Source organism: Ursus arctos, unplaced genomic scaffold (assembly GCF_023065955.2).
Source record: "Ursus arctos isolate Adak ecotype North America unplaced genomic scaffold, UrsArc2.0 scaffold_26, whole genome shotgun sequence".
NCBI lineage: Eukaryota > Metazoa > Chordata > Mammalia > Carnivora > Ursidae > Ursus > Ursus arctos.
In genome coordinates this window covers 23,250,373-23,272,135 of record NW_026622941.1, presented here as the reverse complement: position 1 = coordinate 23,272,135, position 21,763 = coordinate 23,250,373, and the positions used below count along the sequence as shown (strand labels likewise).

Here is a 21,763-nt window from a genome sequence, read left to right as displayed (position 1 = left end):
GCCCGCCGGCCCGGGTGCGAGTCTGCGGCTGCGGGCTGGGCTCTGCGGCGAGAGTCCGGAGGCGCGCCGCCGCGTGGGTCCGGCCGTCCCTCCTCCCCGCCCCGCAGAGGCGCCGCCCAGACCCCCTGCTCTGCCGGCCCGGCTCCCCCACCCTTCGCTGCCCGCCACCCCCTTTCCCCGCCGGCCCGGCCCCCGCTCCTCCCCCGCCAGCCCGGCCCGGCCCCCTCCTTCTCCCCGGCAGCGCTCGCAAGCTCGCTCTCTTCCCTCTTCCCATACCGCCCTCAGCCGCTCCCTCCCCGCACGCCGGTCTGGAGAGGAATCGAGCGCCGCGCGCATCGATAGCTCTGCCCTCTGCGGCCGCCCGGCCCCGAACTCATCGGTGTGCTCGGAGCTCGATTTCCCTAGGCGGCGGCCGCGGCGGCGGAGGCACAGCGGCGGCGGCGGTGGCAGCGGCGGCGGCGGTGGCGGCTGCCCGGCCAGTACTCCCGGCCCCCGCCATTTCAGACTGGGAGCGAGCGCGGCGCAGTCACTGAAGGCGGCGGCGGGGGCCAGAGGCTTGGCGGCTCCCAGGTGCGGGAGAGAGGTACGGAGCGGACCACCCCTCCTGGGCCCCTGCCCCGGTCCCGACCCTCTTCGCCGGCGCCGGGCGGGGCCGGCGGCGAGTGAATGAATTAGGGGTCCCCGGAGGGGCGGGGAGGGGGCGCGGGCGCTGAGCCCCGGCGGGCGGGCGGACGGGGTGGGGGGTGTCTGCAGGGGGAGGCGCGGGGACGCGGCGACGCGGGGAATGAGGAATGGGCGGTGCGGGGCTGAGGAGGGTGAGGCTAGAGGCGGCCGCCGCTTGTGCTGCTTCCTGGACGGGGAACCCCTTCCTTCCTCCTCCCCGAGAGCCTCGGCTGGAGGCGGCCGGGGAGAAACTCGCGGGCTGGGCGGGCTGCCCCTCGGGGCGGCCGGGTGCGGTGGAGGTTACTCCCGATGCGCTCCAATCTCCCCTCCCCCTCGTCGTCCTTCTCTCTCTGTCTCTCTCTCTCTCTCTTTTTTCTCTCTCTCTCCCTTCGCTCCCGCACCTCTTCCTCCCTTCCCTACCCTCGGCTGCCTCGGTTACTGCCTTCTCTGCTGCATCTAGCATCTCTAGGAGGATGGTATAAACTTCTCCCTTGAGCGCAGACTGGACGGATAGTGGTCCTTTTCAGTGTGTAGGGGGGTATATGAGTAATAGGAGAGGTCACGTTTTGGAAGAGCCTAGGAAAGTGCTTAGAGACCACTGTTTGTGGTTATTGTGTTTGGAAAAAATGCATCTGCAGCCGAGTTCCTGACTGCTCCCCTCCCCCATGTATGGGCTGTGACATTGCTGTGGCCACAAAGGAGGAGGTGGAGGTAGAGATGGTGGTGGAAGAACAGGTGGCCAACACCCTACAACGTAAAGCCTGTGACTTAGTGAAAAGGAAAAAGTTAATCCCGAAAGGTCTGTTTTGCTTTGTCAAGTTAAAACACACACAGAAAACCCGCAGAGCAGAAGCAGGGTTTTTTTCCTTGCTAGTTGAGTGTAGACAGCAATAGCTAAAATCATACTTAAAGTTTAATTTGCTTGTTCTTGTCCTTTGCCCTATCTATCTCTTGTGTATTACCTTTATCCTTACAAATTTGACCCCCATCCCAAGAGATATTACAGTACTCCTAAATAGCACTCATACATTATTATTTTTTTTTTCCAAACTGACCTGCAAGAGGAGTTAATTGTAACCATCTTCCAGACAACTGCCTGAAATACTCTTAGGCATGTGCATGCTATAGCTGAAGTCCTAAGCTAGCCTTCTTAAATCTTGACATTTACCAAAACAAGGGTTAAAACAGAAAGGTAGTTTCTAATTTTTATACAATATACATGCTATGTTTGTAATGGAAAAATCATTGAAAAAGAAATTACAAAGGGAAAAATTCTGTTCCTTATCATCATCTCAGAATCAACCGTATGAGTGATGTCACTCTTAGGTGACTAAGGTCCAAAATGCTGACTCGACCGTGAGACTATAGACATCAAACATGGTTGATATCAATACTGTTTACTCTGAGACTGTAGCCATCCACAGCCATACTTGATTTTAAAAGACCATAGAGGAGAGGATAATTCACTTTTATGACAAAAGTGGTTTTCTTTTTCCCTTAGCAAAATGTTGGGTTCTAGTCCCACTTCACCCCTCCGTAGCTCTTTTAGCTTTGGGTGAGGGGGGCTCTTTCTGGCCTATGATCTTCAGTAAGACTCCTTGGGAACCTGGTTCTCTCCAGTGGATTTAACTATTACTTGGTTTTTAAAATCCAATTCAGGGATTTTTTTTTTTTTTCTAGAAACAACAGCTGCATAAACAGGTAGACCAGAAGGTGTGTCTCTCTCAGAACTCACACAGTTAAGCTCTAATCTGGTATCTGTCCACAGTATCTCCAAGGCTAGCAAACTTTTTAGTTGCAAGGACACCTTATACTCTTGAAAATTATTGAAGATCCCAATATGGGGTATGTCAGTATGTACCGTAATACAAATTAAAACTGAGAATTTAAAAAATTGATTAATTCATTTAAAAATAGAAATGATAAGCCTATTACTTGGTAACATAATAGCATTTTTATGAAAACTTTTTCAGAATAAAAAAATTAGTGAAACAGTGGCATTGTTTCACATTTTTGCTAATCTCTTTATATTGCTTAATAGAAGACATCTGCATATCTGCTTCTGCGCTCACTCTATTGTGATCACTTCTGGAAAAAACTATTTGTTAACGAGTAAGAGTGGAAAGGGTAAATAACATTGTAGTAGTAATGGTATTATTAGTATTATTGATTTTGACCTCTTGGACCCCCAAAAAGTTTTAGGGGGTCCTGCACCCCCTGGATTCCTGGACCACAGTTTGATAACTACTGTTCTGGGCTCTCCAGACTGTTTTGGGCGCTGGGGTACATTTTAGCAGGGAGCTAGAGTACATTTTGGTGTGATTCTCCTCATTGTTCCCCATTTCCTATGGCCTGTATTTGGAATAAAAAGTGGGAGATACATGCTCGTAGAGGCTTCCAAGGTCGCCTAGCAAATAAGGCTAGGTGGCGCAGAATAGGCCAGGGGGCTGTAATATAATAGTCTTTGATACAGTAGTTGTCCAGCCTGACTGTTCTTTGTTAGAAGACTCAGGAATGGTGCAAGGAAGTAATGGTTAGTATGTTATCATTTGGAAAACCATATTACCTTTCTTTGGGGGGGCCTATTTGGATAATTCCTGGTCTTCAGTTAATAGGATACTGCATGCACTATAGTGTTTATATTTGCACATTCATTAATTTAGAATAACTTACCCTGTAATTATTGTGCATCTACTGCCATTCTTTCTGCAGTTCATTCCTTACTTTTAATAATGCAGTTATTGGGGGAAAGAAGGTAAAATTAAATAAATTCACTTTATTTCAAAAAAACAGCTGATTAAGAAATACTTTCTGTCTTGAGCTGTCAACCTTACAAGTTGCCAATATTTATTGCAACTGTTGAGAGACTATGTACAAGAAGCAGAGAGTAAAAGTCACTGAGAAGTTTTCACTTGTGGCTTTTAAAATTCCTCTCATTAAAAGCAGTGCTTATCTTTAAATTTTATATACTTATATTTTTCTGGTGCAAAGTGCTTTTTTCAGCACTAACATAAGATTATATATTGTGACAGATGATGAAATCATCCATACTGAATAGTTCAAAATTCTTAAAATTCTCTTAGTTTTTGTACACCATTATTTTCCCCAGCAGATATTTTACAGATTGAAATGTTACCGAATCTGCTTTGGTGTCTCAATTTTTATTTCCCCACTACACAGTCCAGCTGTATTTGTCAGTCTTCCCGTCACCTCCCCCCCCCATCTGACTCTTGTTAACTCCAGGAGAACTACTGTGATGATGGTTTTAAAAAGTTTTCTATGGCTGTTGGCTCTGACAAAGGCACTCAGCATAGCCACTTGTAACTCTTAGGGGCCAGAATCAGCGAGGAATACTGTAGAGGTAGCTGTCAACAAGTTTTGTGTGGGTGTGTCCACAGGGTATAGGCACTTGTACTGAGTGAAGTCATGGCATGTTCCTTTGAGAGCCATTAACTGCTACAGAACAGCAGACTGGCTGTTTAGATAGAACAACCTGAATATAAGATAAAAGAACTTTGTACTCTGAATGCATTTTTCTCAAATGTTGGTGGGGAAGTTTGTAAACGAAGTGTAATTCATTACAATACTCATCTGTAGTCAACTGAAGTTTTCATCTCTGAATTTCGTGAAGCATTTTGAAATAATTTTTTATGTAAAGGTGAATTTGTGTTAAAAGGTGTTGATAGAGTGGGTTATATTAACCTCATGTTCTAATTTATATTAACCACAGATTCTAATTTAGTCACATTTTCATTATTTTTATTATAAGGCCTGCTGAAAATGACTGAATATAAACTTGTGGTAGTTGGAGCTGGTGGCGTAGGCAAGAGTGCCTTGACGATACAGCTAATTCAGAATCACTTTGTGGATGAATATGATCCTACAATAGAGGTAAATTTTATTTTAATATTATGCATATTGATTTGTGCAGGCCCTTTCTTTGGGTACAAAAAGATTTCTCTGATCATTTTTTGTGACTACTCATTATAAGGCAGTTATACTGAAAATGATCTTACCAAGTTTTCTGAAATGTACTTAGGTTCCATGGCTTTATTGTGAAGTTACATACGCAACCAGAGATACGGAGAGCCCTTTTTCTCACTAGAGAATATTAAAATGTATAACGCTCATTCTATGTTAGTATATGTGTTCTTTTATTGTAAGTATATTTCAGAGTTTTGTGAGAGGGTGAAAATGTGAATTTACATATTACCTAACAGTTATTTAAAAAAAAATTTATCTATTTTTATGGAGGGTTTTTTTTGCTATTTTAATGTCACGTACAGGGTTATAGTTGAATTGTACTAGTAAAATGTAGTCATTTGGTGGTTGGTTTTTTTTTAAAAACCACTTAATTAGTAGCATTTTCCTGTTTTCACAATGAAGTAGGAGAGAACCTACAGCTACTTGATACATTTTAAAATCTCATTCTTTGTATATTTATATCCATATCTGTATCAGGTGGTATATAAGGCTACCACTATCAATCCTTACCTTTGCTTTCCAGCCCTCTTTTAATTTACTCAAAGAAATATTAGATACTTGCTTTTATTACAAATTGATTAATGAATAATTTTTAAACGTTTTAAATTTCATGAAAAATTGCCAAAGCAAAGGCCAACAGCAAAATAATAGGGTAAAGGCCTGCAAGAGACCTTGAGAGGTCACATAATATTTCCTACTGCCTTCTGGCAGCACTATACTCAAATTATCTCAAGCAGATAAGGCTTTATTTAATCCTAAAGTCCTACAGGAGGCGATGGCACATCACTGTCCTTGTTAACTCACTTCCAGAATGTAATTATGAACGTATTTTATACATAATCCGAATACTCACGTTAACTGTAACATCAGTGGAGATGGAAATAAATATATCACCTGTCTTTGAAATAGACTTACGTTGTTAGATTATTTCTTAGACTTTGTTACCCCAGGTTAAGCCATCCTAATCCCTTAGCGTTTATTCTGCATCTGCAGATCATACCATTTTTTTAATCAGCTCTGAAAAATTTCCCAGAACTTTCTCTCAGTCTCTCGCTGTGGACTCCAGAACAGGTTACGATGCCCTGTTAAGGGACTGTGCTGTATGATGTCTTCAAGAACACCTTGACTGCATTGAGGTAGATTCTGAGGGCTTTGGTGGCTTTGGCAAGATGTTTATGCAGTTAGAACTTTGAGGATTGATTAGACAGCCTCATAAGGAAATGTCAAGTATTTTTGGTACTGCAGGGAAAAAAAAGAGAGAAATAACACTTATTTGCAGAGATTTAATTTAAACTTAGCCACCTTTTATTTGGCATGAGTAAAGGGGAAGAGTCTAACTGAAGTGGACCACCTGTATAGTAGTCTTCTATATTTTCTCTTGGCAAGTCAGTTCAGCTCTGTATGATGGTTTTGTGGCTTATTTGAGGCAGATTAAATAGTTCACCCAATTCTAAAACCAAGGTTACTTGGCATACTCCATTTAAATCAGAAGTAAAAGGAAGTTTTAATAGAATTCAGGTTAAACACGGAAGTTTTCCTGGAATTTTGGAAGGTGATTTTAGCAGAAGTGCTCTCCATCTTCTTTGGAAGTCCGAGGGATTCCATTAACACTCTGTTTCCTATGTGCTATATGAGATAATGTGATAAAACATGTTAGGAAGCCTTTCTGTCAGAATTGCTAAAGCACAATAATAGATCTAAAATAAAGCCAAAAGTTAATACTTTATTTTGAGTGAAGGTAGAAACAGTTTATAAATTCAAACCCCTAACTCTGATTATGATTTCCACCAGACCAGAAGACTTGACTCTGGGGAAGCATCGATTACCTGTGAACTTTGAAACTTTGACATTCCCTCTCTAGTTTAGCCATCTGGGAAAAGCTATCAGAGATCGTCTCTTGTCTTCCAAATTACAGTGAGTCTCAGGGAACTGACACATTAAATTCTTGGTGTAGTTCAACTACAAGAAAGACAAGATAATTTAGTAGCTTATTTTAATAAACAGTAGTTAAGCAAAAATGCTGACTTGATGTTTTTATAAAGAGTTAAGGAGATTTGGGGATATCACTACTGCTGTTAGGTTTTGATTTGTGAATAATGTAGGTCGGAGAGAAAATGAGGGCGCACATAGACTGCACATTGGAATTCTCATCAGTTTTCCTGCACTAAAACAAATGGAAAGAAATTTTTTAAAAAATTAAAGAATACCATTTTCTAGTGGTTTAGAATTTACAAAGATTTATACTAGGAGATAGATAAGGAAGGTGGTCATTGTGTCTTTCGTATTATAGATAAAAATGGTCTCTGAGAAGTTATAACTTGCCTGAGAATACTTAGCTAGTAAATGTTGGACTTTGAAGTTTTCTGAGACCAAGTTAAGTGGGATTTCTACTCTACCCTTGTATATACAACTTTAAAAATGAGAAATTAGTCTTTAAGCTAGGAAGATATTTAATATTGGAGGGTGATTCAGATTTATCGATATACCAAAAGTTGAACCTCGCTTCTTCTCCAGTGGCATCTAAATGGCAGAGATATGATAGAAAATTAAATAGGTGTGATGCATAGATAGAGCGTGCTTATATTTGAGGCTGTTCATGTGATAATGAGCTTCTGTTTTTAAACATTTTACCTTTGTCTTTTGTGAAGTTCACCAAAGAGTTCCAGAGATAATAAAATACTTTGTTAGTGGTAAAAGAATATTAAAAAGTCAAAGCAATCTCCAAGCACAATACCAGGCTAGAAATAATATATGCTTTTATAGTTCAAAGATCACTTGTTATTAAAACACATTCTCTGAAGTGTGTTTTCCAAGGTAAAATTTGGCGGAAGGAGAAAAACCTTGTTTTAAAGAAATACAAGTAGTTATAGACAGGGAGATCAGAATGATCATTTGATCGATTAGCAAATATGTATTGTATATCTACTAGATAGCATATGCTAGTAAAAATAGATATAGAAAGAAATATTTTTTTCAGGCTCCAATTCATTGACATTTGCATCCTTCTGTTAATGTGACACTTGTAATTCAGTGTAAGTATGCCCTTCTTCGATGAAAGTTTCCTACTCAGTAAGGATGATGGATTCATGATTGGCTTGATTTGTTTCATCTTTATTGCTCTGAGCTGTGGAGTATTTATTCAAGATTTGTCAGTTTCTCTTTTTACTTTTTCATGTTAATTATGGAATTTATTTTACTTGCTGAATAAGGTATAATAGCTAGAATATTTGTAATATTAAACCAGTATTGAACAATGTGAGAAAAGCATTGTATACTGTTGAAAGTTGTTATTTTTCTGGTTTTATACTTATGTACCAGTAGTTACCAATGAGGGGTGGGTGACTTTGCTTCCCAGGGGACACTTGGCAATATCTAGAGATATTTTTGGTTGTTACAACTTGAAAAAGGGGACTGCTCGTGGCATCTTTGGAGGCAGGGATGCTATTGAGCTTCCTGCAGTGCACAAGGCAGCTCCCACAACAAATTAGCTGGCCTCAAATGTCAGTAGTGCTGAGGTTGAGACCCTCATGTGTGTTATATAAAGCTTTCAACATCTCTGTCAACTTCAAGTCTCTGAATAAGGTTTATGGTAGATACTCTAACATAGCACAGATTTAAACTTTACCTTTTCTAAACTAATAGTATATTATATTAGCTTATTCTAGCGTTCTATTAAAACATTGTTTTTAAAATAAGGTACACAGTAATTTTGTAAATGCATTTCTCAAGGCTTTGGCCGGTTCCCCCCACCCCCTTTCAAGTGAGTGCCCTCTACTGGTCAGTTTATTTGCTTTTATAATAAAAATGAAATACAAGGTTTGAGTATTTTTCCTATTTAAATTGTGGGTATAATCAATTTATAAATATGTAAGTTTTATTTACAAGTCTGATTTTATGTAATTTTTAAAAATCTAAAGTATCAGTTTTGTTCTCTGCTTATATTAATATTACTGTGTGGACTAGTTAGGCCTAACTAATTAAATACGTAGGTGAATATTTTTAACTAAGAAAGGAAATGTGGCACTGAAGGAGAAAATACGGTGGTTCCGCTGTTAACCCTGACTGAGGTTACTTTGAGGGAATAAAAAGTGGCACTTTGACTCTGAATTTCTTCACATGCACACAGGAGCTATGCTACAGAGTTCAGAGCTTAGCGATGTGCTGCATGGGGTGTTAGGAAAGGGCCTATTGGAAAGTGGCAAATTGTGACGGTTCACGTTGTGTAGATTTTTTTTATAGTACTGTAGAATAGTGGTGAGCACCTGATTTTTAGAATAAAGTAACACAAAATGCAGGCCTTGTATTTGGGTCAATTTAAGAATAAATATTTACTTAATAATAATAACTGCTTATTTAGACCTGAATGTTGAAAATTATCACACATATTTTATTCTTACTTGGATTTTTATAAATACAAAGCTTTACAAACATAGAAATGAAAATTGGTAATGGAAATAAGTGAAAGGAAAAATGTTTTTATGATTTGGCATCTCTTAAGATTCTGGTTTTAACAATGCGACTAATTCCTTAATTCCATAATATTTATTCAGTGCCCGCTCTGTACCATACAGGCTTCCCAGGGGCTGGAGATATGTTGAGAAGGAAGAGGGAGCAGATCGCACTGCCTTCGTGAAGCTTACTGGCCTTAGATGTATTTTGAAGAGCAGTGCTTCTAGACAATGATCCTAATTCTATTTAATGTAATTTAAAGTCTTTGTGCTTTACAAGGGCATCAGATTTCTTGCATCTCCTTTAACTATACTGTCACAAAGTGCCTAGGTTTATGAAACAGTTATATTTTTGTAATCTTGATAAAATTAGTAGAAATGGGTAGTAAAAATAAAATATTTGAGAGGATTAAGTGGGGACACAGTGCTTACGTTAGGTAATTTTTCAGCTTAGTTTGAAAATTTCCAGCCTATGGAAAAGTAGTGAAAAGTAGTATTGTGTATACCTGTTACCCTTAAACAGGTTACATTGGTTATTTGGTTAAGATGATGTCTATCAGTTTTCTCTCGATGTAAAGGGATCCTCTTTTCCTTTAGTACATACCCCGTGGGGAGATGCTTTGAGACTATTTTCCAGCATACTTGCACTCAGTTGGATGTAGCATCCGCTGATAATTCTTGCCAGAATAAATTACTATAATAGTGGTTGCAGAATGGTAGGTCATCTTATAACCCTGTCATGACTTCTACGTTTATTAGTTGACATCTACCATAAATAAGGGCTCTCTCTTTTCTCTTGTCTCTCATTTGTTTTCTTCTTATTTGTATTAGTGTGGACACATGGATTCTTTTTTTATATAATGTATTCAAGTCTGTTATTGTAATTTTTTATTTTTTGATCTCAAATTTGTTTTTGATATGGCCAGTGAATCCCTTACAAGCTGGCCTCTGTATCCTTTTGACATGTCTCCATCAGCTTCTGAGCTCTTTTTTATTTTCTGGCACAGTGTGTTCCAGGTTCGCATTGTACTTTTCCTGTCTTCACCCTGGATTCGGCCATTTGTCCAAAGAGTCCTAATTCCTTTTAGTGGAGAATGGTACTTAGAAATTAAGACCCAGATGTTAGAGGGGTGCCTGGCTGCCTCAGTGGGTATGGAGATTACTTAAAAAAAAAAAAAAAAAAAAAGACCTAGATGGTAGGTATACTTATTGCTGCTGGGGTGTCACTGCTTCTAGACCCTTTTCAACGGACAGAGCTGAGAAATACATTTTATTTAAAAATCATGCGTTCATTCTTCCTCACCTTCCTCCATTATCTTTTTCTCCCATGGTAAGAAACCTGGTTCTACCTTGTATACATTTCATTGTTAAATATTAGACAGCTGTTGAAATAAAATGATACTAGTCTTCAATCCTGGTTCTTGCAGTATTATCTTAAGTAATACAGATTGAGTGAATAAACATTAGGTTAGCTTCTGTATTTGTGGAGTTAGGATTAAACATTTTCCTCCGCTGACAAAAGGAGGTGTCCTTTTCATTTTCAAAATATTCGTAAACCACTTAGGAAAACATCTAGGAAAAGATTGAGCTATTTGGGTACATGAAAATTAAGATACCATTAACAGAAATACAAGGAAACCTGGGAAAAGTATTTGCATCATATATCCATCAGGAAGCTCTTATATATAAATTAGAAAAAAGCAAACAACCAAATGGAATAAAAAAGAGGCTAAGGATATAAATAGACAAGCTATCCATCAAAAATAAATAAAACAAATGACCCATAAGCATATAAAAATACTTCATTAGTACAGAAATGCAAGTTTCACTTTGATATTGGCTAAGATTATTTTTAAAAAATTTTTTACTATGTTATGTTAGTCACCATACGTACATCATTAGTTTTCGATGTAGTGTTCCATGATTCATTGTTTGCGTATAACACCTAGTGCTCCATGCAGTATGTGCCCTCCTTAATACCCATCACCTGCCTAGCCCAATCCCCTACCTCCCCTCCCCTCTGAAACCCTCATTTGTTTCCCAGAGTCCATAGTCTCTCGTGGTTCATTCCCCCTTCTGTTTCCTACTCCTTCATTCTTCCCTTCCTTCTCCTACCGATCTCCCTGCTAGTCCTTATGTTCCACAAATGGGTGAAACCATATGATAATTGTCTTTCTCTGCTTGACTTATTTCACTTAGCATAATCTCCTCCAGTCCCGTCCATGTTGCTGCAAATGTTGTGTAATCGTTCTTTCTGATGGCCGAGTAATATTCCATTGTATATATGGACCACATCTTCTTTATTGATATTGGCTAAGATTATAATGATAGGGGTGCTGGGAAGGGTGTATAGGGAAGTGTACTCTTTATGAGGTAGTGGAAGTATATCTTATAAACTTCTGGAGGTCAGTTTGGCAATATGTATCAAAATGTAAACTGCATGTTCTCTGACCAAGTGATTTCACTTCTAGGAATTTGTCCCAAGGATTAAATTGGATAAATGTTTAAGATGTATAATACGTAGGAATGTTTCTTGCAGTGTTGTTTATGATTTTTGAAAGTGGAAATAATCCGCATGGCTACCAGTGGGTGAAGTAAATTATGGTATATCTGTACAAATTATACAGTTGTCAAAAAGATTAGGTAGATCTAGATGTACTAACATTGAAAAATACCCATCATCTAAGTGAAGCTGCATCATAGTACATTGTGTAGAGTGTGATTCCATTTATATAAAAACTGCGAATATGTACATAAAATATGTAGTTTAGCCAGACTCATTCTCTGTAGTATTTGGTTTTTAAAAGTGAGCATATACTTTTGAGAGGGAAAAATAAATACGCATTTTTGAGGGAGAAAAGTCACCAACATATTATCTATCATTAGATTACTTCATATTTACTTTCTTCCCCCTTTTTAAAGCCTCAACAGATTGGACAATGCAGAGGTATCTTGGATAAAGAATTTGGTATTCGTCCAATTAAAGAAGAACTGAGAGAGATACAATACAAAACATGAAAGTTCTATTGGCGGTTGTAATTATTAAGATTGGATCCATGCTCAATCCTGCCTCACATTCTGACCTTGGCATCAAGTGATAATTTGTGGCAGAATGCCGCATAACTTCAGTAGTTACAGATGTATGCTTATTATATCTTTATTTTCAAAATCTATTATGCAATTCTTCCCTGAGTTTCTTCAGATTTTTGAACCAGTTTTCTCTCTTGGAAGTAGTACACATTTATTCTCTCTAATCTTAAGTGAAGATTCAACATTCTCATAATTTAAAGTATTCTTTATTTAGTAAAGAAAATTTTGTTTTCTTTATTTTTACTATTTAATGAATATCTTAATCAAAACTTCTGTCGTGAGAGCAAGCTCTTTTAACATCCTTGCTGCCTAATCAAAACAGAGATCCTTTGTAATCTTCAGAGTTTTAGCTCTCCTTCCCTGGAGCTTGTCCAGTGCCATTATATTTATTTTGAAATGGTGACCAGTTTTGCAAAAAGTAGTCCAAGTGTAGTTGTTCAGTGATCTTATAAAGACAGGGTACTACTGTTGCCGTATAGTTCATAGTAGCCAGTGGCCTGGCCCCTAACCTTTTTGGCCTATAATAGCATGTGCAATGTAATGTATAAAATCATGCAGTTAACTTGTTATAGCACTTTTCATTTTATAAAGGATTTTCATAGTCTTTAACCCTAACCTGTATACAAAATCCTCTATGTTATTATTTACCTACTTTTACCACTGAAGGAACAATGGGTTAGAGTACATGAGACGTAAGTAGTTTGCCCACACTCACACCACAAGGAAGTGAAGTTCTGTGGCTGCCCATAGATTGAAGATTCAGGAGTATATCTTTAGCGTAGATTTCTGTCCTGAGCATCACATCTGGATAGCAGCTTCTTCCGCATGGCCACCAGAACAGCCCTAAATGTGGAATTCGATATGCCCCAAATTGAACTCATTTTTTCCTCTACTCTTCCCCTTCTGTTCCTATGCCCAATCAGTAAACTGCCATTAAAAAAATGGAGATATAATTCATATAGCATAAAATTCATCCTTTTAAAATATACAGTTCAGTGGTTTTTAGTCTGTTTACAAAGTTATACAACCGTAACATTTTGTCACCTCGAAAAGAAGCCCCATACCCATAAGCAGTCACTCCCTAGTCCCTTCTGCCAGCTCCTGGTAACGACTAATTTACTTTCTGTCTATGTGGATTTGCCTATTCTGAATATTTCATATTGGAATCATACAATATGTGGCCTTTTGTGTCTGGCTTCTTTCATGTAAGATAATGTTTTCAAGGTTCATCCTTGTTATCACATAGTTCAATAGTTCATTCCTTTTTATGGTTGAATAATACTCTATTGTATGAATAATACCATACTATGGTTATCAGTCAGTTCATGGGCATTTAGATTGTCTCCTCTTTTTGGCTATTTTGAATAATGTTGGTATAAACATTTGCGTATACTTTTTTGTGTAAACATATATTTTCAGTTCTCTTGGGTAATATATAGAAGTAGAATTGCTAAGTCATGTGGTATCTTTATGTTTAACTTTTTGAGCAGCTGTCAGACTCTTCCACAGTGGTTGCAATATTTACATTCCCACCAGCAATGTATGAGGTAGTTCTGCCAATTTTACCCATTAACTATTTCTCTAAACTAACGTTCTCCCTCTGTACTGCTGTTGCTGCCTTCAGGTTCTCTCATTTCTTGTAATAGCTTCCTACCTCATCTTCCAGCCTCCAGCCTGCTCCCTTTCTATAATTTTTCATAATAATGCTAGCAGTGAATCTGGTAGATCTGATGTTTCCTTCCTACTTAAAAACCTTCCAGTATTTTAGTATAAGATGAAGTTCCAAATTCCTTAATGTGGCATACAAGACCCTTCATAAGCTGACTTTTGTCCAGTTTCATTTCTACTTATCTCAAATCCTTCTAAGTTAAAGTTGTATTGAACTTCTTGGTTCCATGTACTCCAACATATGCTTCGTGTTTTTATGCATTCTTTTTGCTCCTTATTACCTGGAGTGGCCCTCTCCTCCCCGGTGTTTCTTAACTCATGTAGACAAGGTAGATCTCTCCTTCCTTATGCCACCATGGTACTTTGTCCTGTATATGGTGTTGCATTTATTTCATTGTATTTTAATTATTTGTATATCGTATCTCTTCTGCCAGACCTAGCTCTTTGAGGTCAGAAACTTTATAACTCCCGGCGTAGTATATAACACTTAGTAGATGTTTAGTAAGTGTCCCTATGATGCAAGGGAGAATGAGTGGGTAGGTGGGAATGAACTAATAAGCCTGGGTTTATATCTCCCAAATTGCATGTTTCTTTCCTATTAGAATTCTAACATACCTGGCTGTTATACATGATTCTAGCTGTCTTTGAAAACGAGCTGTCTACAACAGCCTTTGATGGCTTATAACCAGTAGTGTGGAGCATACCATTCTATGATGGATTAAAATAATTTTTTGGAACACTAACAAAATACTTGAGCATTAAGAGTAAAAGTGAGTTTCTCATTTTTTCCTATAGGTGTTATTTATATTTAGCAGTACATGAAAAATATTTATAGCACTTAATGCATTAAGAAAACCTTATAAACATTTCAAAAGTAAATCCTCAAATAATACTTCAGCTGACATTTTCAGCAGTCCTGTTCATATTTACAGGAGCATCTGATGGAATCAGCAATATGAAGTTGGAGATTAAATGGAATAATGCTTATAATATGCTTATCACAGCATCTGCTATACTGTGTTTGTTTGTTTGTTTACTATAGTGTCTTGCCACGTCAGGGTTTCACTGCCTGAGTCGAAAAACTAAATTGAGTGTGTTAAAAGATGAACGTACTGAGTAACTTGGTTACTATTAATTATAATAGAAAATTGACGAAGTGATGTCCTGGTCAACAAGTTTATCTCATCTTGAATGATTTAGTCTTAATTTTCAAATTACTCTCTTGGATCTACAGATAAGTTTCTTTACATAAAACAACACTTAAATGTGTGTTTTTATTAATTTTTTTTTTTTTTTAGTAATCTCTGAACTAACTAATGTGGGGCTTGAACTCATGACCCCAAGATCAAGAGTCACATGCTCTGACTGAGCCAGCCAGGTGCCCCCCCCAAAGGTGTTTTAATAAGCTGGAAAACACTTTTAAAAATTGTACAGGTCAGTGCAAAAAAAATGAAAATTCCAAGTGATGAGAATAAATACAGAAATATGAAAAAAGTAACATTATTAGTCCTCACAGAAATGGGTATTAAAATAATTAGAATTTTTAGCTTAATAAATTAACAAAATTTAAAGAAAAATAAAAATATAAAATCCATTGTTAGTGGTAATGAAATTGGTACAGTCTTAATGTCGTATGGAAAATTAATACAGTGAACACCATGTATGCACCAACCAGCTTTTTCATATCTTCACATTCTGCCATAGTTGGTATAGATCCTTTTTCTTTTTCCAGATATAAAACTTAATACAGTTGAAAGCCCCTGTGTTCTCTGCAATCTTACTCTCTTTCCTCCCAAAAATGTTTTTTAATTTTGTTCATGTTTTGTTTATATTTTTACATTAAAGTTTTCATTTTCTATAAAACTTGCTTGAATGCAACATTTGTTAAAATACCCTTAATATAATTTTAAAATTTACAATTTCATATTTTTAATATAATCTACAATTATCTTAAACTTGTGCTTATTTTTATAAGACTGTGTTATAGTGTATGCATATATTTATGTTGGATAGATTCAGTTATTCATCAGACAGTACTGGTTGCCTACGGTATTCAGGACTTTACACATAAGGTGTACAGTGAGCAGAGCAGGTGTGAGCCCAGCCATCACAGAGTTCAGAGCATAGTAGGGGGCATACACTTAAACCGTAGTTACAGATTATCGTATATTCTGTGAAGGAAATACAGAGTTGCTGAAGAAGACTGGTAAGTTCTTTGGATTTTATTTTTAAAAAGGAAGGGATGCTATTAGAAGACTTAAAGCAAGCGAGTGACATGGTCTAACCTACGTTTAAAAACGATCACTAGGTGCTCTGTGGAGAGCATATCATAAGAGTAACAGTAGGGATCTCTGTTGTAAGCAGTTGTAAGAAATTGCATGAGACAAAGCAGTTGTCGTGGACTAGGGTGATGGTGGTGGTGGATGCTTGGATGTGAAGTATAATTTGAAAATAGATAAATAGCATAAGATTGTGGGTCAGTATTAAATGCCTATGTAATTTTTTCTTTGTAAGACATTTTAGGATGCCATGTTTAGTGTATCTCTATTATAACTATCATTTAAAAAAAATAAAACCATGTTTCCTCAGCATCGTTGACCAGAAGTAGCATCACAGTGTCCAAGGCTATGAACATTTGAATGGTTCCTGATAAATACTGTAATTGCTTTCCAAAAGCATTGTGCTTGTGTATTGTATCACCAAAAATGTTTGTGCTCTGTCATGATTAACTTTTTTTTTTAAAAGATCTTATTTATTTATTTGACAGAGAGACAGCGAGAGAGGGAACACAAGCAGAGGGAGTGGGAGAGGGAGAAGCAGGCTTCCCGCTGAGCAGGGAGCCTGATGCGGGGCTCAGTCCTAGGACCCTGGGATCATGACCTGAGCCGAAGGCAGACGCTTAACGACTGAGCCACCCAGGCGCCCCTGTCATGATTAACTTTTGTCAGCATGGTATATTTCTTTTAGAAAAGTTTTTTTTTTTTTTTAAACCACTTCAGCAAATTAAAAAATAGCACTTTAGCTGGGAGTAAAGGAAAATATATGGAATAACTTTCCTTCAGTTAATGTTGTACTGAATTAATTTAAGTGGCTTTATCCTCTTTTGCAAAGGATGTTAGTAACCTATGTACCCAATCTGAAAGTTTATTCTATTTGAAAGGCTGGAAATACTACTAATTAGAAATGTAAGGTCTTGGGACTCCTGGCTGGCTCAGTTTGGGAGAACATGGGACTCTTGATCTCAGGGTCCTGAGTTTGAGCTCTACATTGGGCATAGAGCTTACTTAAAAAAGTAATGTCTTGATCCTTTTCTTGCTTCATTCTTAACTAGTTTCATTATGGAATCTGTGTGTATTTGGTTGGGTTTTGATAACCTGTACTTTCTCAAAGTGGTGATTTTTTTTAAAGTATAAAAAATAACATGTATTGAGAGTACTTCAAATTTGTGAAAAGTTATTAGCTTAGGGCAGTGGTTGGCAAACTTCTGCACAAAGGACCACATATTCTGTAAAAGTCTTCATCACATAATCTTTGACTTTTTTTTTTTAAATAACCATTAAAAACACAAAGACTATATTTAGTTTGTGGACCATGCAAAAACAGGTGGGCAGGATTTGGCCTGTGGGCTAGTAGTTTGCTGAACCCTTATTTAGACTCTAATCCTGGGAAAGAGTCTACATTGATGTAAATTTTTTCTACTTCCATGTACTTCTTTTCATATGGCCAACCTGAAGTTAGAACAAAATCTTTAGTATTTACATGTCATTTTTGTTGTGCTTGCTTTCTGCTTTGTCACACCTGTCTGTTCTTTTCAGATTTTGCCATTTAACACTTTGTTCTTAAGCTTTTACCAAGTTACACTGCCTTATTATATAGCCCCAGTGACTGCACTTCTAAAGATGACTCTAGTTAGAATTAACTTTGAAAATACTGAATTTTTAACCTAAATCTATTATTTCTAATCAAGATATTCTACTCATTGCCCATAAGTAGGTTGTAGATTACTTTTTTCAGTAACTGAGTGTGACTCAGAAATTTGCTGGCAATTTTTTTAGGGTTTAGAAGGGAAAAAATAATGGGAATGAAATATACTGGTGACTAGGGATTGTTTTTCCAGTTTCTCAGTTCCTTTGATGGAGAGTATTCATCATGGAAACATTTCATGAAATACACACAGAAAATACTAATATTCCACATTTTATATACTTTTGGAACACAAAGTGTTTAAAAATTTTGTAAATGGGAATTCATTGAGGTACATCTTGGAGGTATTTATTATACGTGGGTAGATGGTGAGTAATTCCCCAGCCACGCTTTAGGCTCCAGAAACTGTGGTCTTTAATTTTAATTTTGGGAGAAAATTTTAGATGTAAAAACTAAGAAAACTATCAACTATAAGGTTAACTTAAGTTAGCATTGGTAAGTGAAGAATGTGAGGTGACAGCAATAGGTAAAGAAAGTCTTTGGTCTGTAGCCATATCTGGGTAATGAATGGATTGAGTCTAAGACTCTGTACTTTGCTCTCAATCCTGCTCTTTCATCATACTTCAGAAACACTGGTTTTCAATTTATAATATACAGGAGTTCTCTCAGTAGTTTATAGTTAAGGGAATAGGTTAAGATAATAAAATGCCAACCAAATGTTCAGATCTTTGTAAACAACTGTTTTTTTTTTTTTAAAGATTTTATTTATTCATTTGACAGAGATAGCCAGCGAGAGAGGGAACACAAGCAGGGGGAGTGGGAGAGGAAGAAGCAGGCTCCTAAGCGGAGGAGCCTGATGTGGGACTCGATCCCAGAACGCGGGATCACGCCCTGGGCCGAAGGCAGACGCTTAATGACTGCACCACCCAGGCGCCCCAGTAAACAACTTCTTATTTAGAAAATAGATATCCTTTTTTTTCTGACTGATGGATAATTAATTTTTATTATAGACAATTTGGAAAATACAGTTTACTTTAAAAGATAAGCATGAGATCATAGTCTAATATGGTAGTTGTTTTACACTTAAAAATTAAAATTCATATAAAGGAATACAGCAGCTAGTACCAAAAAATTAAAAAGATAATCAAGAGATAAGTTATTTATTTATTAAATTAACTCTATCAAAAACATATTTTAACATTTTGATGTATATACCACCAATTTTTAAATATATATACTTATATTCATATAGATACATGCATATATTTGTTTGGGATCATGCTACACATATATCTTTATGTTCTATTATAAAGATATTTCAGATATTTTACCAAAAACATTTTTAATGACCATTCTTTTTTTTTAACGAATGGTCTATGCAGTAATTCATGAACTAAGGGCACTTTAATACTACAGCCCACATGTGGAACAATAAGGAAGTGTCCTTGGTTTACACTTATACTCATTTTCAGCCCTGCCTGTTATTCCATGGCTTCACATTGCACCATTTCTTTTGCTTATTTTTTGAGTCCTATTTTGGCAGAGAGTAAATTAAGTCTTTTTTTTTTAAGATTTTATTTATTTATTTGACAGAGAGAGACAACCAGTGAGAGAGGGAACACAAGCAGGGGGAGTGGGAGAGGGAGAAGCAGGCTCCCAGCAAAGGAGCCTGATGTGGGGCTCGATCCCAGAACGCCAGGATCACGCCCTGAGCTGAAGGCAGACGCTTAATGACTGAGCCACCCAGGCGCCCCGTAAATTAAGTCTTTTAGGTATAAGTATTAATCATAAGTCAGAGGAAATCATATTTTCATTTTAAGGTTCTATAATGTTAGCCACTCCCTTTCCTTTTATTCAGTGTTATAGTTGCACAGTCTCTTTAAGATATCCGTCTTTCTCCCTTGCTCCTCCCCCTTTTTTAGAGGCCTCCTAGAATTTGCAGATAAAACAGTCATGCCCTCTAGAGTTACCATAGTATCCATCTGACTGTCAGATATTGTTCCCAGGATTTCAGAAATGGATAAGGGCATTAAAATCCTCAGTATTGACCTTTCTTTTATTTATTCTTCTAAGTAAATTAGGTTTATACAATTATTTGAAAATTGATTGATTTTTCTTGCCATTCTAAATCATCCCGAATAATAGAGTTGGTAGAGCTATCCTATTTTTGTAATTATTTTCTTTCATAGAGCATTCGGGTCTTTTTGTTAATAATGTGAACACTTGCATTGTTGAATCTCTGCATAACACTTTTTTGTAAACCTTTTTTTTTAAATTGTGGTTAAGATATATACATATCTTAAAATACATATCTTATATATCATTGCAGCCATTCTTAAGTGTACAGCTCAATGGCATTAAATAAATTCACAATGTTGAGCAGCCAGTAGCTCCGTTTCCAGAACTTTTCATCATCCCAAACCGAAACCCTGTGTCCGTTAAACAATAAGTCTCAAAACCCCATTTCCCCTGTCCTAGGTAACCTCTATTCTACTTTCTTGTCTCTGTGACTTTACCTATTTTACGTACCTCATATAAGTGAAATCATAGATATTTGCCTTTTTTTTGTGTCTGGCATCGTGTTTGCAATGTTCTTCCATATTATAACACATATAGAACTTCATTCCTTTTTGTGGCTGAATAATATTCCACTGTGTGTGTGTGTGTGTGTGTGTGTGTGTATTCATTCTACATTTTGGCTATCATAACTAATGCTGCAGTGAACATTGACATACAGGTATCTGTCTGACTTCCTGCTTCAATTCTTTTGGTTATGTATGTAGAAACAGAATTGCTGGATCATATGGTAATCTATATTTAACTTTTTGAGGAACTGCCAAACTGTTGTCTACAATGGCTATACCATTTTACATTCCTACCAGCAATGTATAAAGTTTCCAGTCTCTCCACATCCTTGCTAACACTTGTCTTCCCTTTTTTTTTTTTTAATAATAACCATCCTAATGGGTGTGAAATGGTAGCTCCTTGTGGTTTTGATTTGCATTTCCCTAATGATGTGTTGAGCATCTTTTCATGTGCATAATGGCCATTTGTGTATCTTCTTTGGAGAAATGTCTATTCAGGTCCTTTACCCAGTTTTGAATTGGGTTGTCTTTTTGTTGTTGGGTTGCATATAACACCTTTTTAAAAGTAAAAGGTACACCATAATAATGCAGACTGTGTTTCTCCCTTCTCAGGATTCCTACAGGAAACAAGTAGTAATTGATGGAGAAACCTGTCTCTTGGATATTCTCGACACAGCAGGTCAAGAGGAGTACAGTGCAATGAGGGACCAGTACATGAGGACTGGGGAGGGCTTTCTTTGTGTATTTGCCATAAATAATACTAAATCATTTGAAGATATTCACCATTATAGGTGGGTTTAAATTGAATATAATAAAATGACATTGGGGAGTAATTATATCTTTCATTTTTTGAGTCTTTGCTGACTACCATGCATAAATTACCTAATCTGAATTTTAAAATAATAATGAGGTAGGTAATATATCCCTGTTTTATGAATAAAGTTCTTGAGGATTAGAGCAGTTGAGTAACGTGTTCCAAATTGCATAGATAGTGGTGCTGGAATTGAAACCTAGGTTTGTTGGACTTCAGAACCTGCGCTCTTAACCACTGTACACTAGGGTTGCAAGGCTTTAAGCTAGAGCCATCATAAAAATGAAAACCGTCAACGAAAGTATGCAAAGGTAGTGGAGGTGGTACCACTCAAATCCAGTGTAGTGTAGAATTTCTTGGAACCGGATAAACATTAGCTTTAGATACGAAAAACAAACTCTGAAGTTGTAAAAGATGGAAATATTAAAACAGGTACAGTTTGTAAAGAATCTGGCAAATCTGCATAAAATTGACTACTTTAAAATAATTGTCATTGTATTAAATTTAATTTATATTCTGTTTCTTTGAGGGTTTTTACAGTTTTCAAAAAAGTGCATATTAAATATCCCATTCATTAGCTCTGTTCTATA

At 37.3% G+C, this 21,763-nt stretch overlaps 1 protein-coding gene across 3 annotated transcripts in view; it reads left to right on the top strand.

Annotated features, from left to right (window-relative positions):
* The first annotated feature begins 402 nt into the window (after positions 1 to 402).
* The window catches only part of KRAS (KRAS proto-oncogene, GTPase), a 39,092-nt gene continuing 17,731 nt past the window's right edge, over positions 403 to 21,763 (top strand). The window contains exons 1-3 of one of the 3 annotated variants that reach the window (XM_026502250.4): positions 403 to 583; positions 4,433 to 4,554; positions 20,975 to 21,153. In XM_026502250.4, the coding sequence (XP_026358035.1) occupies positions 4,444 to 4,554; positions 20,975 to 21,153 (290 nt within the window). In that variant the 5' untranslated portion in view covers positions 403 to 583; positions 4,433 to 4,443. The remainder of the gene's footprint in view (positions 584 to 4,432; positions 4,555 to 20,974; positions 21,154 to 21,763) is intronic. The other 2 variants (XM_026502253.4, XM_057318816.1) reach the window with 2 other exon arrangements.